At 36.1% G+C, this 18855-nt stretch overlaps 3 protein-coding genes across 3 annotated transcripts in view; 1 reads left to right on the plus strand and 2 right to left on the minus strand.

Moving 5' to 3' along the window:
* Nucleotides 1–1686, minus strand: part of naaladl1 (N-acetylated alpha-linked acidic dipeptidase like 1) — a 7374-nt gene extending 5688 nt beyond the window's left edge. Inside the window, exons 1-3 of the mRNA XM_067405680.1 lie at nucleotides 1360–1686; nucleotides 1061–1233; nucleotides 757–878 (exon numbers count right to left, since the gene is read on the minus strand). Coding sequence (XP_067261781.1) covers nucleotides 757–878; nucleotides 1061–1233; nucleotides 1360–1556 — 492 coding nt within the window. The 5' untranslated portion in view covers nucleotides 1557–1686. The remainder of the gene's footprint in view (nucleotides 1–756; nucleotides 879–1060; nucleotides 1234–1359) is intronic.
* A 422-nt stretch (nucleotides 1687–2108) lies between these two features.
* Nucleotides 2109–12071, plus strand: erap1b (endoplasmic reticulum aminopeptidase 1b). Its single transcript, XM_067405679.1, has 19 exons — nucleotides 2109–2527; nucleotides 3438–3952; nucleotides 4075–4213; nucleotides 4363–4497; nucleotides 4615–4735; nucleotides 5670–5824; nucleotides 5981–6094; nucleotides 6238–6369; nucleotides 6457–6588; nucleotides 6812–6895; nucleotides 6987–7144; nucleotides 7866–7945; nucleotides 8384–8567; nucleotides 8716–8872; nucleotides 10156–10340; nucleotides 10461–10622; nucleotides 10698–10838; nucleotides 10916–10997; nucleotides 11091–12071. The coding sequence occupies exons 2-19, from the start codon at nucleotides 3459–3461 to the stop codon at nucleotides 11259–11261; spliced, it is 2826 nt and encodes a 941-aa protein (XP_067261780.1). The 5' UTR covers nucleotides 2109–2527; nucleotides 3438–3458; the 3' UTR covers nucleotides 11262–12071.
* A 7-nt stretch (nucleotides 12072–12078) lies between these two features.
* On the minus strand, nucleotides 12079–18680 carry gtf2h2 (general transcription factor IIH, polypeptide 2). Its single transcript, XM_067405681.1, has 15 exons — nucleotides 18380–18680; nucleotides 17963–18040; nucleotides 17835–17871; nucleotides 17652–17738; nucleotides 17518–17568; nucleotides 17382–17436; nucleotides 17189–17294; nucleotides 16101–16191; nucleotides 15935–16022; nucleotides 15738–15845; nucleotides 15392–15455; nucleotides 13806–13909; nucleotides 13612–13714; nucleotides 13496–13535; nucleotides 12079–13400 (listed from the first exon to the last, which is right to left on the minus strand). The coding sequence occupies exons 1-15, from the start codon at nucleotides 18433–18435 to the stop codon at nucleotides 13290–13292; spliced, it is 1179 nt and encodes a 392-aa protein (XP_067261782.1). The 5' UTR covers nucleotides 18436–18680; the 3' UTR covers nucleotides 12079–13289.
* Nucleotides 18681–18855: the final 175 nt, after the last annotated feature.

Consider the following 18855-nt stretch of genomic DNA (forward strand, 5'->3'; position numbering starts at 1 on the left):
CAAGTGTAATAAAGACGATTGTTGTATTTTCTTGAGATATGTCATAAGTTATGCTGTGTCATTTTGTCATAACATAATAAGCTTTATGTCACGATAACATCTCCATCAGAGGAGGCGTTTTTAAAAATTAAAACAAAATGGAAAAACTGAAAAGAAATTAATTGAAAGTGAAAAAAGTAATATAATAATTTATTAATTGTACACTGACTTTCAAAAGTGTGGTGTCTGTATTTGTAATGTTTTTGAAAGAAATCTCTTATTCTTCCTCTTATTCTATCAAAAATAATAATATTGTGAAATATTATTACAATTAAAAATAACAGTTTTTTATTTTAATACATTTTAAAAAGCAATTTATTCCTGCAATGCCATTACTTCAGTCTTCAGTGTCACATGATCCTTCAGAAATCATTCTAATATGCTGATTTGCTGCTCAGAGTGTTTTTTTTAAAGAATATTTTTGTAGAAACTGTAATACATTTATTTGACATTATAAATGTCTTTACTGTCACTTTTGATCAATTTCATGTGTCCTTGCTGAACAAAATTATTTTCTTAAAAAAAAAATAAAAAAAAATGTTTTTGCTGACCCCAAACTTTTGAACAGTAGTGTACTGTATACTATAGTGTACAGTATACTGCTTTACAAATTAAATGGATGGTTAATGCCAGTAAACTAAAACAATATTTATTTTAAGAATAATATGTAATTATTCATGAACTATGAAGTATATTAAGGTGGTGAAGGCTGCACACCTTGACATTTCCTGCAGGGGAATATGCTGCGTAAGGCTGGACCACCTCTGGGTCCTCCTGCTCTGGTTTGTATGCTTTCTCTTTCTCTCTTGCCGTAAACAGGACTCCGTTTTCTGGATCAACTAAATAAAACAGAGAGTTTTTCATTCTTAAGTTACATACATTTTTGGATAATATATCATTTTGATCACATTCATTGTGTTAAAAGCAAATCTGTAAAATGTCAAAAACTAGAGGCTGTTCTGAAATGAATTCAGAACTGAAAATGTTATGCGTTGAATAGATATTCTATATGCTGTCTTACCAACAGAGACTTTGTTGGGGTTTGTTTTGTTAGGGAATGACAGATACACCTTGTAGTCCTCTCTCCATGCACTGTCCAAGCCTGTTTTGGGGTCCTGCCATCTCTTCAGCATAAAATCTACAGTTGCTTCATCTCCAGGTGTGGTGGCCATGTGGGGAACCTTAGTCAGCTCCCTTTGGATAAAGATGAAAAAAATACATTCTCAAAACAGCTGAAACAAACAACTCCATACGGATTGATATTCGTTTTAGAATCGTTTTAGAATCGTATACTCATGTGCTTCAGTATAAATACTTCACCTGAGGTTCTCTTTAATTTCATTGGTGTCCAATTCTGCAAGGAATTTCTCAATGATACTTTCATCAACATCACGAGATGCATCCCGGGCCCACTCTGGCAACGAACTGCCCTTGTCAATGGCGAAGTGTCCCAGCAGAATCCCTACAGTAAAAACCCCTGCTCCTGCGAGGAGACCCAACAACACCTCCTTAAGCATAATGTTTGAATGTCAGAGCCCTGCACCTTCTGAATGTCTAACCAGCTCTATCCTCCTCTAATAAAGCCTGTGACGAGAGTGGTGGATGGGTGTGAATGAACTGCTATGATCACAGTGACAAGATCATATGGATGAAATTATGCGTTTTGTCCTTCTAACTGTCATTCCAAAACCCCTTATTCCTGATAAGAGAGATTTAACTGAACCATAAAGTTTACTCATTAATGATTTTTTGTGAAATGTCATGTTGGACTTTATCTCCTGGCACTCTCGGATTGACTGTAAAACTACATGTTCTAGTAATACATCTATGAATACACACCGAGTTTATAAGCACTGACAGTCACACTTTATGACCAATACCACAAAAAAAGTAATATTCTCTAATCTCCACCATTACTGTAACACATTTAAAAACTAAGAACTTTGTATGGTGCTCAAGGTCCAATTCTGCTGTTTTTCTTGTTTATACAATATGTCTAAAATGTTTAAGGATTATGCACATAATAATGACAACTACTGACATTAAATTCCCATGGTTTTTTTCCCCCTTACTGACATAAAATTCCCATGTTTTTTTCCATCTAATACTTTTGTTTGTTTAAAAATCACAATATTCAATGCCATCTTTCTTCTGTTGCAGGTTGTGTTCCACAGACTGGAGAACTGAGGGAGAGGATCTGGCAACATGCGTCCACATGGTTACCACTTTGTATGCAATTTAAAATATAGGCTGCTGATTGCAGGCTATTTATTTTTGTTGTTACCTTAAATTATCCTCTTTAATACTACTGTTACTCAGTTATTGCACCGCCTTTAATTTAAAAATTTGCTTCCCATGATGCAAATGTTAAACAAGATCTCTATTTTCACTTTCACATTCATTGATTCGAAGTCCTCAGCTGAACCATAGCTGGATTCTTTTTTTGGAACAGGTCGAGGATTTTAACTGAAAAGCGTAGTTCGTAATTGTAAGTATTCTGTAATATAAAGATATACTTGAACTTGTCTTGCACGTGACAATATCTTGCTCATGACGTTGGGTTATGTATATTGCACAGCACGCGCAATACTGTTTCAGTTTAACGTTACGTTGTACAAGGCGTCGTGCGAAGAAGCTAATAACCGAATGTAGAACATCATTACATTTACAACAAATTTTTAAATGATATGATTTCCTACACCATATGCTAAATGGCTACCGCATTCGCCGTGTCAGTTCTTTTGAGTCGGAAACCAGTCAGCAATTCAGTGACTGAACCGAAAACCCTCTCTGTCTGACATGCAAGACTAGCGTTAGTTGAAAAATTGTGAGCTGATTTATGATAGTGGAGCATTACGAACTGGAAATATTTACGGCTTGACTGCAGGTCATGAAGATTTTGAACCCGGAAGACGAAATAGCGCAAATAAGTTAAAAATACCCCCCTACAATTAAAATGAACAGGTGCTAGTAATATGATGTGCAACACACATGGGCTACTTCCGTTAACATGTCAGAATGACCCATGACTTTAACAAACAGTACTAAAACGTAAAAACAAAGAAAGAAAGAAACGTTATTTTTAAATTATGTTTTATGAGCAGAATCATATCTGCAGTTAAAATATGTTTGAGACGTGAAATTACAATAAACACCCTTAGTAACCATTTATTGGGATCATAGCATATGGACCATAGACTGTAAAAAAAGAATCAAGGTTCAAAAGAATCGATTCGCGGATTTGATACTTCTCACTCAGGCGATATGCGTTGTCATTGTAATACACCTCCTCAATAAATTACTTTTAAATCGGTTATGTTGAAAAAAACAGAACTCATTCTGGGCTTGTTTTATATTATCAGAATTTTTATAATACGTTTTTCCTTTACCTTTTACAGAGCTTCCAAGTAGTAGTAGACATGAGTCGCTTTGCTCTGCTTGTGAATCTAATTACCCTTCCCATCATTCACATATGGGCTGCAGTCACTCAAGAGCCCACTACATTACCTGTATCAAGCAATGGAGAACCATTCCCATGGGACAAAATGAGACTTCCAGACACAGTATCTCCCCTTCATTATCATCTCCTTATCCACCCCAACCTCACAAGTTTAGACTTTACTGGATTGGCGCAGATCCAAATTGAGGTGCATCAAGACACCAAGTTTATAATACTGCACAGCAAGGATCTTCAGATCTCCAATGCAAGGTTGCTAGGTTCAGATATGAATCTGCTTCAGCCCTTAAAGGTGCTAGAGTACCCATACTTCCAGCAGATTGCACTTATATCTGATAACGCGCTGCTAAAGAGAGGCCATTTATATTCAGTTGAACTGCGGTTTGCTGCCAACCTCTCTGAGAGCTTTCATGGATTTTACAAAAGCACATATCGCACCACCAAGGGAGACGTCAGGTGAGAAACCTTATGTAAACACTTAAGATTTTTAGTCCGTGTCTCTCCAAGTGGCTCTGAAGTGTTTTATTTTTATTTTTTTGGGAAACAATAATCTGTTTTTGTGCCATTCACGTTTTCAGGGTTGTGGCTTCCACACAGTTTGAGCCGACTAGTGCACGAGCAGCCTTTCCCTGCTTTGATGAACCTGCCTTCAAAGCAAACTTTTCCATGCGGATTCGCAGAGAAGCAAAGCATATTGCCCTCTCAAACATGCCTAAGGTGCTGTAATGTCTATAGAACCTGTTGATCAATCTTTCTGTTTTCCGTATAAAACTTGAATAAATCATACCACAACATGAACTATTAAACTGCCATGGGAAGGCTGATTCTTCTGTTAAGCATACTCTTTTTTTTTTTCTTCACTCTAGCTGAGAACATTAGAGCTGCCAGGCGGCCTGTTTGAGGATCAGTTTGATGTGAGTGTAAAGATGAGCACATACCTGGTGGCCTTCATCGTCTCTGACTTTCTCTCTATCAGCAAGACCAGTCAGCATGGAGTCCAGGTTAGTAGATAATCCGTCTCAGATTATTAAAACCACTGAGTTAATGATAAGATCCCATGTCCATCATTTATCAGTTTTTGCGATCCTGCTAGTAGCGTTTATTTGATGTGAATTCAGATTTCGGTGTATGCTGTGCCAGAGAAGATCGACCAGACAGAGTTTGCTCTGGATGCTGCAGTGAAGCTGCTTGACTTCTATGATGACTACTTTGACATTCCTTACCCTTTGCCCAAACAGGGTTAGTTGCATATTTTTGTCTAACGTTACTATTTAAAGGAACACTCCACTTTTTTTGAAAATAGGCTCACTTTCCAACTCCCCTAGAGTTAAACAGTTGAGTTTTACCGTTTTCGAATCCATTCAGCCGATCTCCGGTTCTGGCGGTACCACTTTTAGCATAGCTTAGCATAGTTCATTGAATCTGATTAGACCGTTAGCATCGCGCTTAAAAATGACCAAAGAGTTTTGATATTTTTCCTAACTTGACTATTCTGTAGTTAAATCGTGTACTAAGAGTTTTGATATTTTTCCTATTTAAAACTTGACTCTTCTGTAGTTAAATCGTGTACTAAGACTGACAGAAAATGAAAAGTTGCGATTTTCTAGGCTGATATGGCTAGGAACTATACTCTCATTCAGGCGTAATAATCAAGGAACTTTGCTGCCGCATCATGGCTGCAGCAGTGCAATGATATTACGCAGCGTCTCTCACAAACGTTCCCTGTGCAAGCAGGGGCTCACGGGCGCTGCGTAATATCATTGCACTGCTGCATGGAACGGCAGCAAAGTTCCTTGATTATTACGCCTGAATGAGAGTATAGTCCCTAGCCATATCAGCCTAAAAAATCGCAACTTTTTATTTTCCGTCGGTCTTAGTACACGATTTAACTACAGAAGAGTCAAGTTTTAAAAAGGAAAAATATCAAAACTCTTTGGTCATTTTTAAGTGCGATGCTAACGGTCTAATCAGATTCAATGAACTATGCTAAGCTATGCTAAAAGTGGTACCGCCGGACCCGGAGATCGGCTGAATGGATTCGAAAACGGTAAAACTCAACTGTTTAACTCTAGGGGAGTTGGAAAATGAGCCTATTTTCAAAAAAAGTGGAGTGTTCCTTTAACATGCAAAGGACAGATTTCTTGGTTCAACATTTATATAATCTGCTCTGTAGATCTTGCTGCTATCCCAGACTTCCAGTCTGGAGCAATGGAGAACTGGGGTCTGACCACCTACCGGGAATCAGCCCTTCTTTTCGACCCCCACAAGTCTTCTGCTTCTGACAAACTGGGCATCACAATGGTCATCGCTCACGAACTGGCCCATCAGGTGAACTTATGACATTAGCTGTTTTTTGTGTGTGTGTGTGTGTGTGTATGTGTGTGTGTGTGTGTGTGTATAATGGGAGGTATTATATGATTCTAATAAGTGAGCTATTGCCGTGGATAATCAGTGAATGGTTCATTCTGTGTCTGTTCTTGTCAGTGGTTCGGTAACCTGGTCACCATGCAGTGGTGGAATGATCTGTGGCTGAACGAAGGTTTTGCCAAGTTCATGGAGTTTGTGTCTGTTAACATCACCAATCCTGAACTGCAAGTTGTAAGTTTCTGTAAAATTGGTGGCCCTTGCTGCTTTTCATTTTAGCTTTTGGCTTTTTATTTCCATAATGGCAATTTTAAAAGCACTTAGAACGAATTGGTTGATTTGTGCTAAATTGAACCCCAATCATTTTTGTGCAACAGGAGGATTATTTCCTGGGGAAGTGTTTTGAGGCCATGGAGGTGGACTCCTTAAGCTCGTCTCACCCTGTGTCCACGCCGGTGGAGAACCCTGCTCAGATACAGGAAATGTTTGACGATGTTTCCTATGACAAGGTGCATTATAAAACTTGAGAAAGTTTTCCAGTGAAATGTTTTTCTTTCTTGTTTTTCAAGCTTTTTACATTGTGAATGTCGTTTCAGGGTGCTTGTATTCTGAACATGCTGAGAGAGTTTCTGTCCCCAGAGGCCTTTAAATTGGGCATTGTGAGATACCTGAAACGCTACAGTTACCAGAACACGGTCAATAGTAACTTGTGGGAAAGTCTGACCAATGTGAGTACTCTGCAGCAAACAGTGTGAGCTAATTCATTCTGAGCCGTCACATTTGCTGCTGTTCAGCAAATTTTTTTATGTGAAATCCAGTCAACACATGCGATAAGGAATTTTGCGTAACGATTTCTCCACTGAGATTTCACATAGAGTTCAAGCGCACCTTCAAAATGTCTTACGATGTGTTGTAAGTGTTAACAGCAGGTTTTCAATGTCTCTGTTATAGGTTTGTGACTCTGATGGTCTGGATGAGGGCAGACTGAAGGGTGATGAGTCTTGCCGGCGCTCAGTCTCAGACTCTGGAGCTTCTGTGAGTTTTTGCATACATTATTAATCTAAACACATTATACAGTGTTTTTAACTGGTGTTGTGATGTATTTCTGTGATATTATATCTCTTAGAAATGGCACTCGGAGGATGAGCTGGATGTTAAGGCTATGATGGAAACATGGACATTGCAGGAGGGCTTTCCACTCATTACAGTGGAGGTCAAAGGTCACGAAGTCAGACTAAGTCAGGAGCGTTACCTCAAGAGTGATGACCTTTCACAAACATCAAGGTTATTATTATCAAGTATCTACATTGTTTTTTTTTCTTTATTCTTAAGCCTGTTTAAACTGACAGTGATTTTATATTTATGTTTTGTTTAGTGTTTATATTTTTGAAAATGTGATCACAGTTAAGATTTACTGCAGGCAAAATTAAGATTTGTCATTCTCTTCTGACAAGCAAGCAGTTTTCTTGCTGAGAAATCACCAGGGCAGCAGTGAATAATACATCATATCATGAACAAGATGAATGATTATCAATGCATGAATCCAAGTCTCTCAGAATGTTGAAAATTTTTGACACGTTTTTCCACACATCATTTTTTAAAACTATATCCTTGTACTGTATGTGGGCAGAGATAAATCATTTAAAAAGGGAAAATCTCTCAGTAACACAAACGCCTCCATTAGAAAGGACATTCGAAAACATTATCTCTCTCACAGGAGACACACTGACACATTGAATCTGAACTAATTTGCTTAAAGTTAAACTTTTCTCAACTTGAACACGGCAGTGGCCACTGTCACTCGTGTTACCACAAATCGTGAACTCTAACTGAAAATGAATAACTTCCATTTGCTTTGCCACATGAAGTCGGATTATTTTCTGACTTAATTTTCTTCTTTTTTTTCTTTTTGTTTTTTTTTTTTGTTTGTTTTTTTTGTTTGTTTTTTTACACTTGATTGTAAGTTTGGCTTAATCTTCAGTTCCTGATCTTTTGCTGTTTACAGCTTCCTGTGGCACGTTCCATTGACTTACATTACCAGTGACTCAACAACAGTGCACCGCTTCCTGCTGAAGACCAAAACAGGTATTTGTTTGAATACCATAATTTGACAATGCTATTCATACATGCTAATGTGATTTAGTAATATTATATTATTGTTTCATAATAATTTAGTTATATTAGTTAAGTTTTTTTACAATGTTATGTTTAGAGAAAAAACAATACATCTCTAAACAACAAAAGCACTGTCGGGATAATATGTGTGACAGATTATCATAAAATACTGTACACTCTTAAAAATAATGGTTCTTTATTGGCATCTATGGTTCTTTGAAGAACCTTAAACATTCATGTAACCTTTCCTTTGAACACAAGGTTTTTTATAGTGGAAAAATAAAAAAAACCTTCACTGAAAGGTTCTTTGAGGAATCCAGAATGGTTCTTGAATGGGATCACTGTTTAAAAAAAAAAAAACTCTTTGGAGTGTAGCGCTGAATTCTAACAGGTCTATTGTCATCATAGATGTGCTGTATCTGCCGGAGGAGGTGGACTGGATCAAGTTTAATGTGGACATGAGTGGATATTACATCGTGCACTATGAGGGCTCTGGCTGGGATGACCTCATCAGGCTGCTCAAATACAATCACACGGCGCTCAGCAGCAATGACCGGGCCAGCCTCATCAACAACGCCTTCCAGCTGGTCAGGTCAGTCCTCAGTCTTCTGTATGTGGCATTTATTGGTCAGTGGGAAGAAAATGTATCAGGAGTCAAACAACTAGATCGATAGTACTGTAGATCAGACAATAAAAGTGTTGGCAAGTAATCATGCCCTGGTTCCTTGTGTTTTGGACAGTGTTGGTAAGCTTCCTCTGGATAAGGCTTTAGACCTGACCCTGTATCTAAGCAAAGAAACTGAGATTATGCCAGTGACACAGGGCTTCAGTGAGCTTGTGCCTCTGTACAAACTGATGGAGAAAAGAGACATGGTGGAGCTGGAAAACCAGATGAAGGTCAGTGAGCGGTCATTTATATTTGACCTTCTAGCTTGTGGATTAATTAATTCATGATTCAGGCTTGAAATCAGCTTCATTTCATCTGAGCAATTCTGAGAATCAGTTATAATTCATTTCATGATTCACACAATTAATAGGATGTTATTTAGTACAATCTCAATCCTGTCGAATCAAAAAATGTTTTTGAAATAAATCTGTTATGCTCACCAAAACTGCATTTATTTGATCAAATGACAAAGCTGAATTTTCAGCAGGCATTTCTCCAGTCTTCAGTATCACATGATCCTCCAGAAGTCATTCTAATATGCTGATTTAGAGCTGAAGAAACATTTTTTTATTATCAGTTGCAAACAGTTGCATTTTGTAATGCATTATTTATTCAACTGAATGTATATATGCTGAATAAAAGTATTAATTTCTAACTGACCCCAAACTTTTGAATGATGGTGTATATTATAAAATCTGGTATAGACTAGATTCCCGGGTCAATGTAAAATCTGGAGTAATTGTGATGTCAGGCCTAAAATAGTCCTGGAAGTTAATATAATTTTTAAAAAGTGATGGAAAAATTTAAATTTCTATAGCAAATATACATTTGGTCCCATATTATATTCAGTGTCTTTAACTACTGTATTCTAAGATTTAAATTAATCATTTGATACAATGCACTTATTGTGTACATACATGTTTTTACATTGTACTTTTAGATATTTTTAAAAATACCTGCATGTAATTACATCTATAATTACACTGTTGACACTTCCCTTACCTTTTAACCCACTGTTAAACCTACCCATATCACCAAACCTGTCCCTAAACTTACCCATATCCACCTCAAAAGCAGCAAAAGTGTTTTGCAATACAATATGAACACAATAATACATTACATTGTAATACATTGTACTTATTTTTTGATGTAAGTACATAGTAGATTAGGACACCCAATATAAAGTGTGACCATACATTTTTTTTTTAGTTATGCTAAGCTTTAAAATATTTAAATGACTAGAAATTGCCCTTGGTGAGTGCAAATCTGATAATGTGATTTTTAAAAATCCTTATCCAGTAATCATGAATCACTATGAAAGTCATGGAAATGTATTATTCAAAAAGTATGCAAGCCTATGTTTTGTTTTGTTTGTTTTTTTGCTTGTTTTTTCATCATGCTTATGTAACGTACTTTAAATTATCATTGTATATGAAATAAGTAATAAAAATGAACTTGCCATTCTCTTCATGCTGTAAGTGTAACAGATGTTGATTGTCTCTCTGTGGTCCAGGGCTACATACTGCAGCTGTTCAGGAAGCTCATAGACCAGCAGTCGTGGACTGATGATGGCTCTGTGTCTCAGAGGATGCTGCGGAGCTACCTCCTCCTGTTCGGCTGTGTGCGGGGTCATCCACCCTGTGTCAGCACCGCCAGCCAGCTCTTCAACAAGTGGAGGGACTCAGATGGGAATATGAGGTCAGAGAGTCTTTCCCTTCTCACAGTTTTTTTTAAACACTTGACACTGTTACCATTAAGAAGATAAAGAAAACTTTGGACTTTTTTTTTTTTTTTTTTTTTTGTCCGTCCGTCCTCTAGTCTTCCCAATGACGTTACTATGGCTGTGTTTTCTGTTGGTGCCCGGACTGAGGATGGTTGGGAATTTCTGTTTGAGAAGTACAAGGAGTCCATGTACATCTCGATGAAGAGCAGGATCAAGAGTGCCCTCACTACCAGCCCTCTTGATCACAAGTTAAAATGGTAAGACATTTATATATACACATCAGATTAAGAAAATCAGTATAAATCACTAATGTCATTTTTTCTTTCTGTCAGGATGATGGAGCAGAGTCTGGTGGGAGAGGTGATGAAGACTCAGGATCTGCCATATGTTGTAACGTCAGTCAGTAAAAATCCTAAGGCCTACAAACATGCATGGGACTTTTTAAAAGCTAACTGGGACTCCCTGATTAAGAAGTGAGATATTGGTTTAATTAGGCACTCGATAGTGATATATTGTGAGCCCTTTTATGACTTCAAACATTTGTTTACAGGTTTGATCTTGGCTCACACTCTATAGCGCACATGGTAGTAGGAGTGACCAACCAGTATTCCACCAGAGAAATGCTAGCTGAGGTAGGTATTTAGTTTATTGAACCAAACAAGTAATTAGGAGCTTTCATCAGTTTGTGATCAGAAAACTCTGAGCATTTCTCTCTACTCCGTCAGGTTCGTAGTTTCTTCAGTTCCCTGAGGGCTGAAACTGGAGCAGAACTGAGGTGTATCCAGCAAGCCCTGGAGAACATTGAGGAGAACATTCGCTGGATGGACAAGAACCTCCCACTGCTGAAGGCCTGGCTGCACAGACAATATGACCAGCACAAAAATATCGAGCTGTGAAGCACATGTACTTTAAATGTGTCAAATCATACTGTAGGTGTATAATTTTTTTTATTATGATGTAAAAATTTTGATAAGAACTTTGGTGTGCTAAAGTGTGCGATTCTGAATTTTTGAATATATATTTTTGAATAGCTGTACCATTTCTTATAAAGGTACAATTTAAGATTGTCCCCAAGCTGTAGTATTGAAATTAAAAGTATATGGATTGGATTACATTTGTAATATCTTTTATTTTGTCATTTTTAGAGTTTGTCCTTGCAATGAACTTGACTCTTAAAAACATAACTGCATGCTCCAACACTTCACATTTATACACCAGCAATCATTTATACAGTTTGCAAAAATAAGTTATGTTTGTTTTTTGTTTTATAAATTGCTTTGGCACAATTTTCTCAAGCTTTACATTTTCAAAACTCTTAGTACTAATATTACATCAGGATCAGATCATCAAAAGTGCACTTTAAAAAAAAAAAAAATCAGCATGTTTTTATTTGTGTTCGTACAAAACACAAAATCACAAAGTAAGTTATCCCTTTCAAAACAAAATAAGTGTTTCATCTATATAAACATTTGATTCGCAGTAACTGCCTTTCATGCTACTACACTCAAACTTTTCATTTTTCTTTTTTTCGTTCAGTTTAATACATGTTCTATTTATTCCAACTGATCTTAATGGTTAATCAATTAATCATTAGGAGGATACAGATTCTATAGATATAGTTTCTAACCAAATGTAATGATTAATTTTACATTATAAGCGATTTATCTTAGATTATAAACACATTGTTCTGTGTGTGTGTGTGTGTGTGACAGAGAGATTTGCAATTTGTAAACAGAGCAGGATAAGCGAGTTCAAGGGAGAGGAAACAGTCAATGACTATAACATCAGATCATCAGAAGAAGGGAGACAGATGGCATCAAATACAGTATTTTTACATTACAGTATTCCATGTGATACTGTAAAAAGATCACCATGGTAGGGACTGCCACATTATTGTAACTCGCTCTTATAAAGGTTAACTAGTCAACTGGTCAGTAAGATTCAGTCATATGGCACAGCGAGAACAATTCATGTATTGTCAGCATGCTCTTTTCTAGCACAAAACCTTATGGCCATCTTATATTTCGCACCTTTTGATAAAGCAATGAATAGATACTATTATGGATTTTTGTTATGCAAGTTAGGCAATGTAAGTGTATTTTCTAATGTAGCCTGTGGAATATAATTATTTCCTCAACAAGGGTGATTTGAAACACGTATATTTCATTGTTTGCTATTAAATGAACTGTTACAAGTACTAAATTGAAAAATCACCATAGTGTTTTGTTTTGGTGATTAAACCAAATGTTCTCATTACATACTACAATAATCTTTTGAATAATTGTTTTGAAACAATGATTATGTGGACTGAAAATGTGACTGAAAACTGTAATGAAAGCATGGAATCAAGTTTTGAAAGAATGACTGTTACAAGTGTGATCAGTTTGTATATTTTTTTTTTTTTACTAAGAGTTTTGAAAATGTACACCTTGCATATAAAAATAGTACCAAAGTGAATAAAAAAAAAAGTAACTAAATTAAAAGTTTTATTTTGTTTAAACAGATAGTCTAAACTGGTTCCGCAATGGTTTGAGCACAGGCAAGTAAGTACATTAACATGGCATGTAAGAATACAAAAAAGCTGTCATGTTAAGGCTATTACAACTCGGAAAACAGTACAAAACACTGGAAACACTGGAAAACAGTACAAACATTTTTTTTCTGTTTTATTTGGTCCAGTGAACCTATTTTCCACATAGGGGGCGCCCCTACATACATTTACAGCTTGAGCACATCTATGATGCATGTAAATAGAAAACCAAAGTAATATGATGCCAAAGAACTGACGATTGTTGTCTTTCATTACCTTAACCCTCAAAAACTGAGAATCAGTGAGAATCTAAATCTGTGGCTGATGATTGCTCTTTTTTCAGTTTCTATTTGTACTTATATTCACAGATGTCTTGTAGTCAGGCCATCTTGCATCAGGACGTCCTGTCGGTCTGCATACAGCCGGGACAGCAGTGCAGTGTGTCATGTATGAAGAGATCACACTCCACGCAGAACACTTTTTTACATGCTAGACAAGTAAACACCTGCAGAGAGGAGAAAACAAACAGGTGGAATGTTATTTTAAACAACAAACCTATTTAATGTTGGCATACAAAAGATTTAAAATTGAAAAACCTACACTTTTGTCTTTCAACTCTCCTTGGCAAGCTTCACAGAACCTGAAAAGACATAGATTAACACTATGAAATAGGCTAAAACGAGACAGACCGATCACAAAGTGATGGTGGCGCTCACTTCTCTCCCTCATACTCCTCCAGCGGGGTCTCCTGGAAAGCGTCCAGGGGGAAGAGGTGGTGGAAGGAACGGGCCAAGTGAGGAGCAGAAACTAAAGTCAGACCTGCACCAGAGAGAAGACAGACTGTGAGAACTGAACACATGAATGCTCTCTGAAGATTGCTGTAAAGAATGGGGACATTCTGAGGACTCACCACACACTTTACACTCCACTGGCAGCTCAGTGTATTTAGCTCTGCACTGTGGGCAGTAGTAACCGCCGAGAGTGAGTGCTGGCTCACCAGTGCTGTCTAGGTGCCTAAAATATATTACAAAATAAATGAGATTATATTAGATTATAGTTAAATATAAACAAGGTATTTACATATACAACCATTTTATTTCAAATGAATGCTGTTCTTTTGAACTTTCTATTCATCAACAAATCCTGAAAAAAAAAAATGTATCAAGGTTTCCACAAAAATAGTGTGACACTGAAAACTTGAGTAATGACTGCTGAAAATTAAGTTTTGCCATCACAGGACTAAATGACATTTTAAACTGTATTAAAATAGAAAACTTGTTTTGAGTTGAAAAAGTTGTTTTGAATTATAATATTTACTGTTTTCACTGTATTTTTGATCAAATAAATGTATATTTGGTGAGCATAAGAGAACATTAAAAAACATTACAACATCTTACCAACCCCAAACGTTTGAACAGTACTAGAAATTAGATTTAATATTATGCTATGTTAAAACAAATTTAACATACACTACCGTTCAAAAGTTTGGGGTCAGTAAGATTTTTTAATGTTTTAAAAGAAGTATCTTCTGCTCACCAAGCCTGCATTTATTTTATTAAAAATACAATATATATATATATATATATTGTGAAATATTATTCCAATTTAAAACAGCTGTTTTCTATGTCAATATACAGTAAAGTGTAATTTATTCCTGTGATCAAAGCTGAATTTTCAGCATCATTACTCCAGTCTTCAGTGTCACATGATCCTTCAGAAATCATTCTAATATGATGATTTGATGCTCAAGAAACATTTATGATTATTATCAATGCTGAAAACAGTTATTTACATTTTTATTTCATGATGCTATGATGAATAGAAAGTTCAAAAGAACAGCATTTGTCTGAAATCTAAATCTTTTGTAACATTAAACACTACCGTTCAAATGTTTGGGGTCAGTAAGAATTTTAATTTTATTTTTGGGGGATAGAAATAAAATTAATCGATACTTTTATTCATCAAGGATGAGTTAAACTGATCAAAAGTTACAGTAAAGACAATTATAATGTTAGAAAATATTCTATTTTAAATAAATGCTGTTCTTTTGAACTTTCTATTCATCGAAGAATTTTGAAAAATTTGTACACAACTGTTTTCAACATTGATAATAATCATAAATGTTTCTTGAGCATCAAATCATCATATTAAATAGATTTCTGAAGGATCATATGACACTAAAGACTGGAGTAATGATGCTGAAAATTCAGCTTTGATCACAGGAATAAATTACACTTTACTGTATATTGACATAGAAAACAGCTGTTTTAAATTGGAATAATATTTCACAATATTACTGTTTTTGTTTGTATTTTTAATCAAATAAATGCAGGCTTGGTGAGCAGAAGATACTTCTTTTAAAACATTAAAAAATCTTACTGACCCCAAACTTTTGAACGGTAGTGTATTAGAAACAGATCATTTAAAATTCTGAATATACATTTAAAATGATTAAAAAATGTGGTAAAAACATGATCATCTTTAATCTGTACTCACGACATGCTGAATGAGGGTTTGGCATCTTGATCAGACACTGATGCTATGACATGCTGAGGGAAACCTAAGCAAATTTTTATGTGCATTTAAGATATTGTAGAAGAATACCATTTATATATTGTAGTTTACACAAATACATAATTTCCCAGAAATCAATCAGGACTAATTCTGGACTGCTTTATGTTAAAGTGCAGTGAAAACAAAATAAAATGACGATCAGAACATTCACAGCTAATTTGATTACGCTTTCAGCTACCAGCAATAAGATTGTTATACTTTCAATTCAGTGTAACACATTTCAGCATGTTTAAATAGCTTTAATATGGTGAAAATGACTGTGATTTACCCATGCGAATGAGGGAGCACTCTGAGGAGGAGCTGGCAGGAGGCGGCTTCACATGCTGCATCAGCAGCTCTTTAAAATGACTCTCATCCAGTATCACATTGTATGTTCCTGTTGGGCCAAACAGAATTTAAAAAAATAAATAAATAAAAAGAAAACACCAGACAATTTAAAAACTGTATGAGAGTAAGACTACCAACCTCCAGTTTCTCTTGTGAGAATGGTGCACACTCGAACCTCTGCTGACAGGCCGATCACAGACACTCTGATTTTCAAACCATTCAGAGTCTGTTGATAGAGTAAAACACATTTAACAAAACCTACTAATCATTACAATACGCAGCCATTTAAATAATTAAAACTCACTTTGATAATTTCATAGATGTTGGCTGGGTCACAGGTAGTGAGACTGCTGAAAATAACCAGGATCTCTTTGCTTGTATGAGCAGGCATGTGTCTGCATGAAAACAGAGATATGAGATATTACTGTGGTAAATGTAGATGACAACTTTCAATCAAACAGCTGTTGGTACAAATCCAGCACAACAACTAAACTGTAGACAACACATATATTGCATAAAAATAAGTGGATGGAATGCCAGGATACACATAAATTCTAAAAACGCTCATAAAAATGTATGCGCTCAATTGACATCTTTTTTTTTTTTTATCCGATAAGAAGACATGAGCACAAAATATGATGGAAACACAATTCCTCAATGCACAAAAAAAATAAACACATGTTACTTTGCCTCAACAGTGGACGAGGCTGTATAACTGGACTAACCAGCAGACCAATTCATTTGGACATTCTGAAATGCCTGAGTCTATCATCAAAACGGTTGGGTATAATTACCTCCCAGAACTGTCTTACACCTTTGTGTGTCACCAGACATCCGAACACAAGATAATTTGGCAGCATTCATTGTGTTTCATCAGCACGCTTTGAGGTGCAAGTCATTTATGATGTATGAAAAAAAGATACAAAAATGTTGCACTAATTAACGATTTTGTTCTCTTGAACACATGGAATGGAAACGTTGCCTTTTGTTTTATGTGATTTTCCAATTTTGCGCACAAGCTAAGGGTACAATATGTAACTTTTTTGTTCAAAATATACAACATTTATATAATAAGTGAATGTACATCATGAATCCATTTTACAAACCGTGTTTTTGTCTTATCCTGAATCACTACGGTACGCCTATAATAAGTGTTTATATTCAAACTATTTTAGACCAAGCAGGAGGACAGCATTTTAGCTCAGTACCGCGTGACTCGTCATAAACACAAACAGAGAGAAGTAGCTCGGATTACAATGTTCTCCCGCAAGATGCATGCGGTTTTGTTTATTAACTGCTGAAGAGCTAAAATTTACATAGTGTACCTTTAGATTCACAACTTTGGATAGAAACATACTTTAGCTCCCCTCTAAGCTTTGATATGTGCCTTACTTCAGAGTCTGCATAGCCATGTTGAGGGAGTTGTAGAGGGATGGTTCCCCAACACATGTAGAGTCCACAGCTTTCTTCAGAGCTGTGATATGCTTCTTAGGGTTCCCTAGTAAGTGTAAAATAATGTGAAGTGATGATAATAAGAAATAAGAAAACTTCTCAAAATATCCAATCGAAATACTAATGTATCAACCTGCAAGATCAGTGAGCTTCTCCGCCCTCTTGTTCTTGGTGGCAATGATCCCGATCTGTGACGATACGGTACAGTTAACAGAAGCGGCACACTCTGTAAACACTCACAGACAGATGCACAGAGTCAAGTGCATTACCTGACTGATTGGATTCTGGTCAAAGTATTCCTCCACAAAGTACTCCATCAGCTGAAGAATGCAAAAGAACAATTTTGACAGATTTCATATAATGTTAGCCTTCCATACTCCATTATAGATGCAGTGCTACTAACCTTTAGGCTGGAGGTCAGCCTGTTGGGCTTCAGGTCTTGATCTTCCATTGATCTAGATGAGTCAATGATCACAAAGAGGTGCCGCATCTGGGTTTGGAGGAATTTTATGTAGTCTTACGATCTGGTGTTGATCAGTATAAAATGTAAAAACATAATGATGCAGGACAGTGAATTGCAGCTTACCATCCCAAGCCGAACTTGTCCATGACTCTCAAACACTCTGCAATGCGATAGACAGACTGTAAGTGAGTATCAAACCAAGATACAATCAGCTCAAACTGATGTTTATATTCTGCATTTGAGTGCTGCACCTTTTCCTCTTAGCCTGGAAAAGAATGTCCTCCACAGTAGCTTTGAGAGACCCAGACTCATCCTCCTTCAGCACCTCCCTGATAGAGACACACGTCAACAAATGTGTTCTCATGTACTTTAATAAATACCAGTGGGTGACTTGTGATGCCCTTTCAAGATTTTAAGCCATAGTTTCCGAGAAAATACAAGTTACTACAGGAATTATAAAATAAAATTTATTGTGAGATCTTTAAACGTTGTAAGAAGCTTTTAATTATTTATATTATTATTATATAAATGACAGTATACGTAATGTTTTATGATTTTATTTTCAATAATGGTTTTTGGTGGAAATTTTGGTTAACGTCGTATTTTTCAATAAATAATTTCAATTAAAACAAAAACAAGCATAAAGCACAAGTTTCTACTTCTCTCACCATGTTCGTTCGTATCCTCCTTCCCATCGTTTTGTTCTCTCTGGTTCTTCATCCATGATGTATAATTTTTATAGACTTGTGAGCTTTCTTACGGGGGAATGATGAACAGTTATTCTATTCTTATGAGACTCTATTACACTTGTATAGATTTTCGAAATTAACCTTATAACAGAAATTAGAAAAGTCTATAAACTAGATTTTTGTATTAACGACATATTAATATGTAACCTGCTAAGTGAACTATAAAAACAACAGTTCAATTCACCCAGTATTTACGTTTGTGCAACCCTTGTACGTCAACTTGTTATGTCCCCCGGTACAACATGCGACTGCGAACAGTAGTTCCGAACTGTGGGAGGTCCTACGTGTTCCACATAAAAGCATAGGTTTGATTGTTATGATTAGCTTTTTGTTGGCGCCTTCATTATTTTTATAAGATGAAATGAATATAAAAGAAGACATTTAGAAATTGAATA

Source organism: Chanodichthys erythropterus, chromosome 13 (assembly GCF_024489055.1).
Source record: "Chanodichthys erythropterus isolate Z2021 chromosome 13, ASM2448905v1, whole genome shotgun sequence".
Taxonomy (NCBI): domain Eukaryota; kingdom Metazoa; phylum Chordata; class Actinopteri; order Cypriniformes; family Xenocyprididae; genus Chanodichthys; species Chanodichthys erythropterus.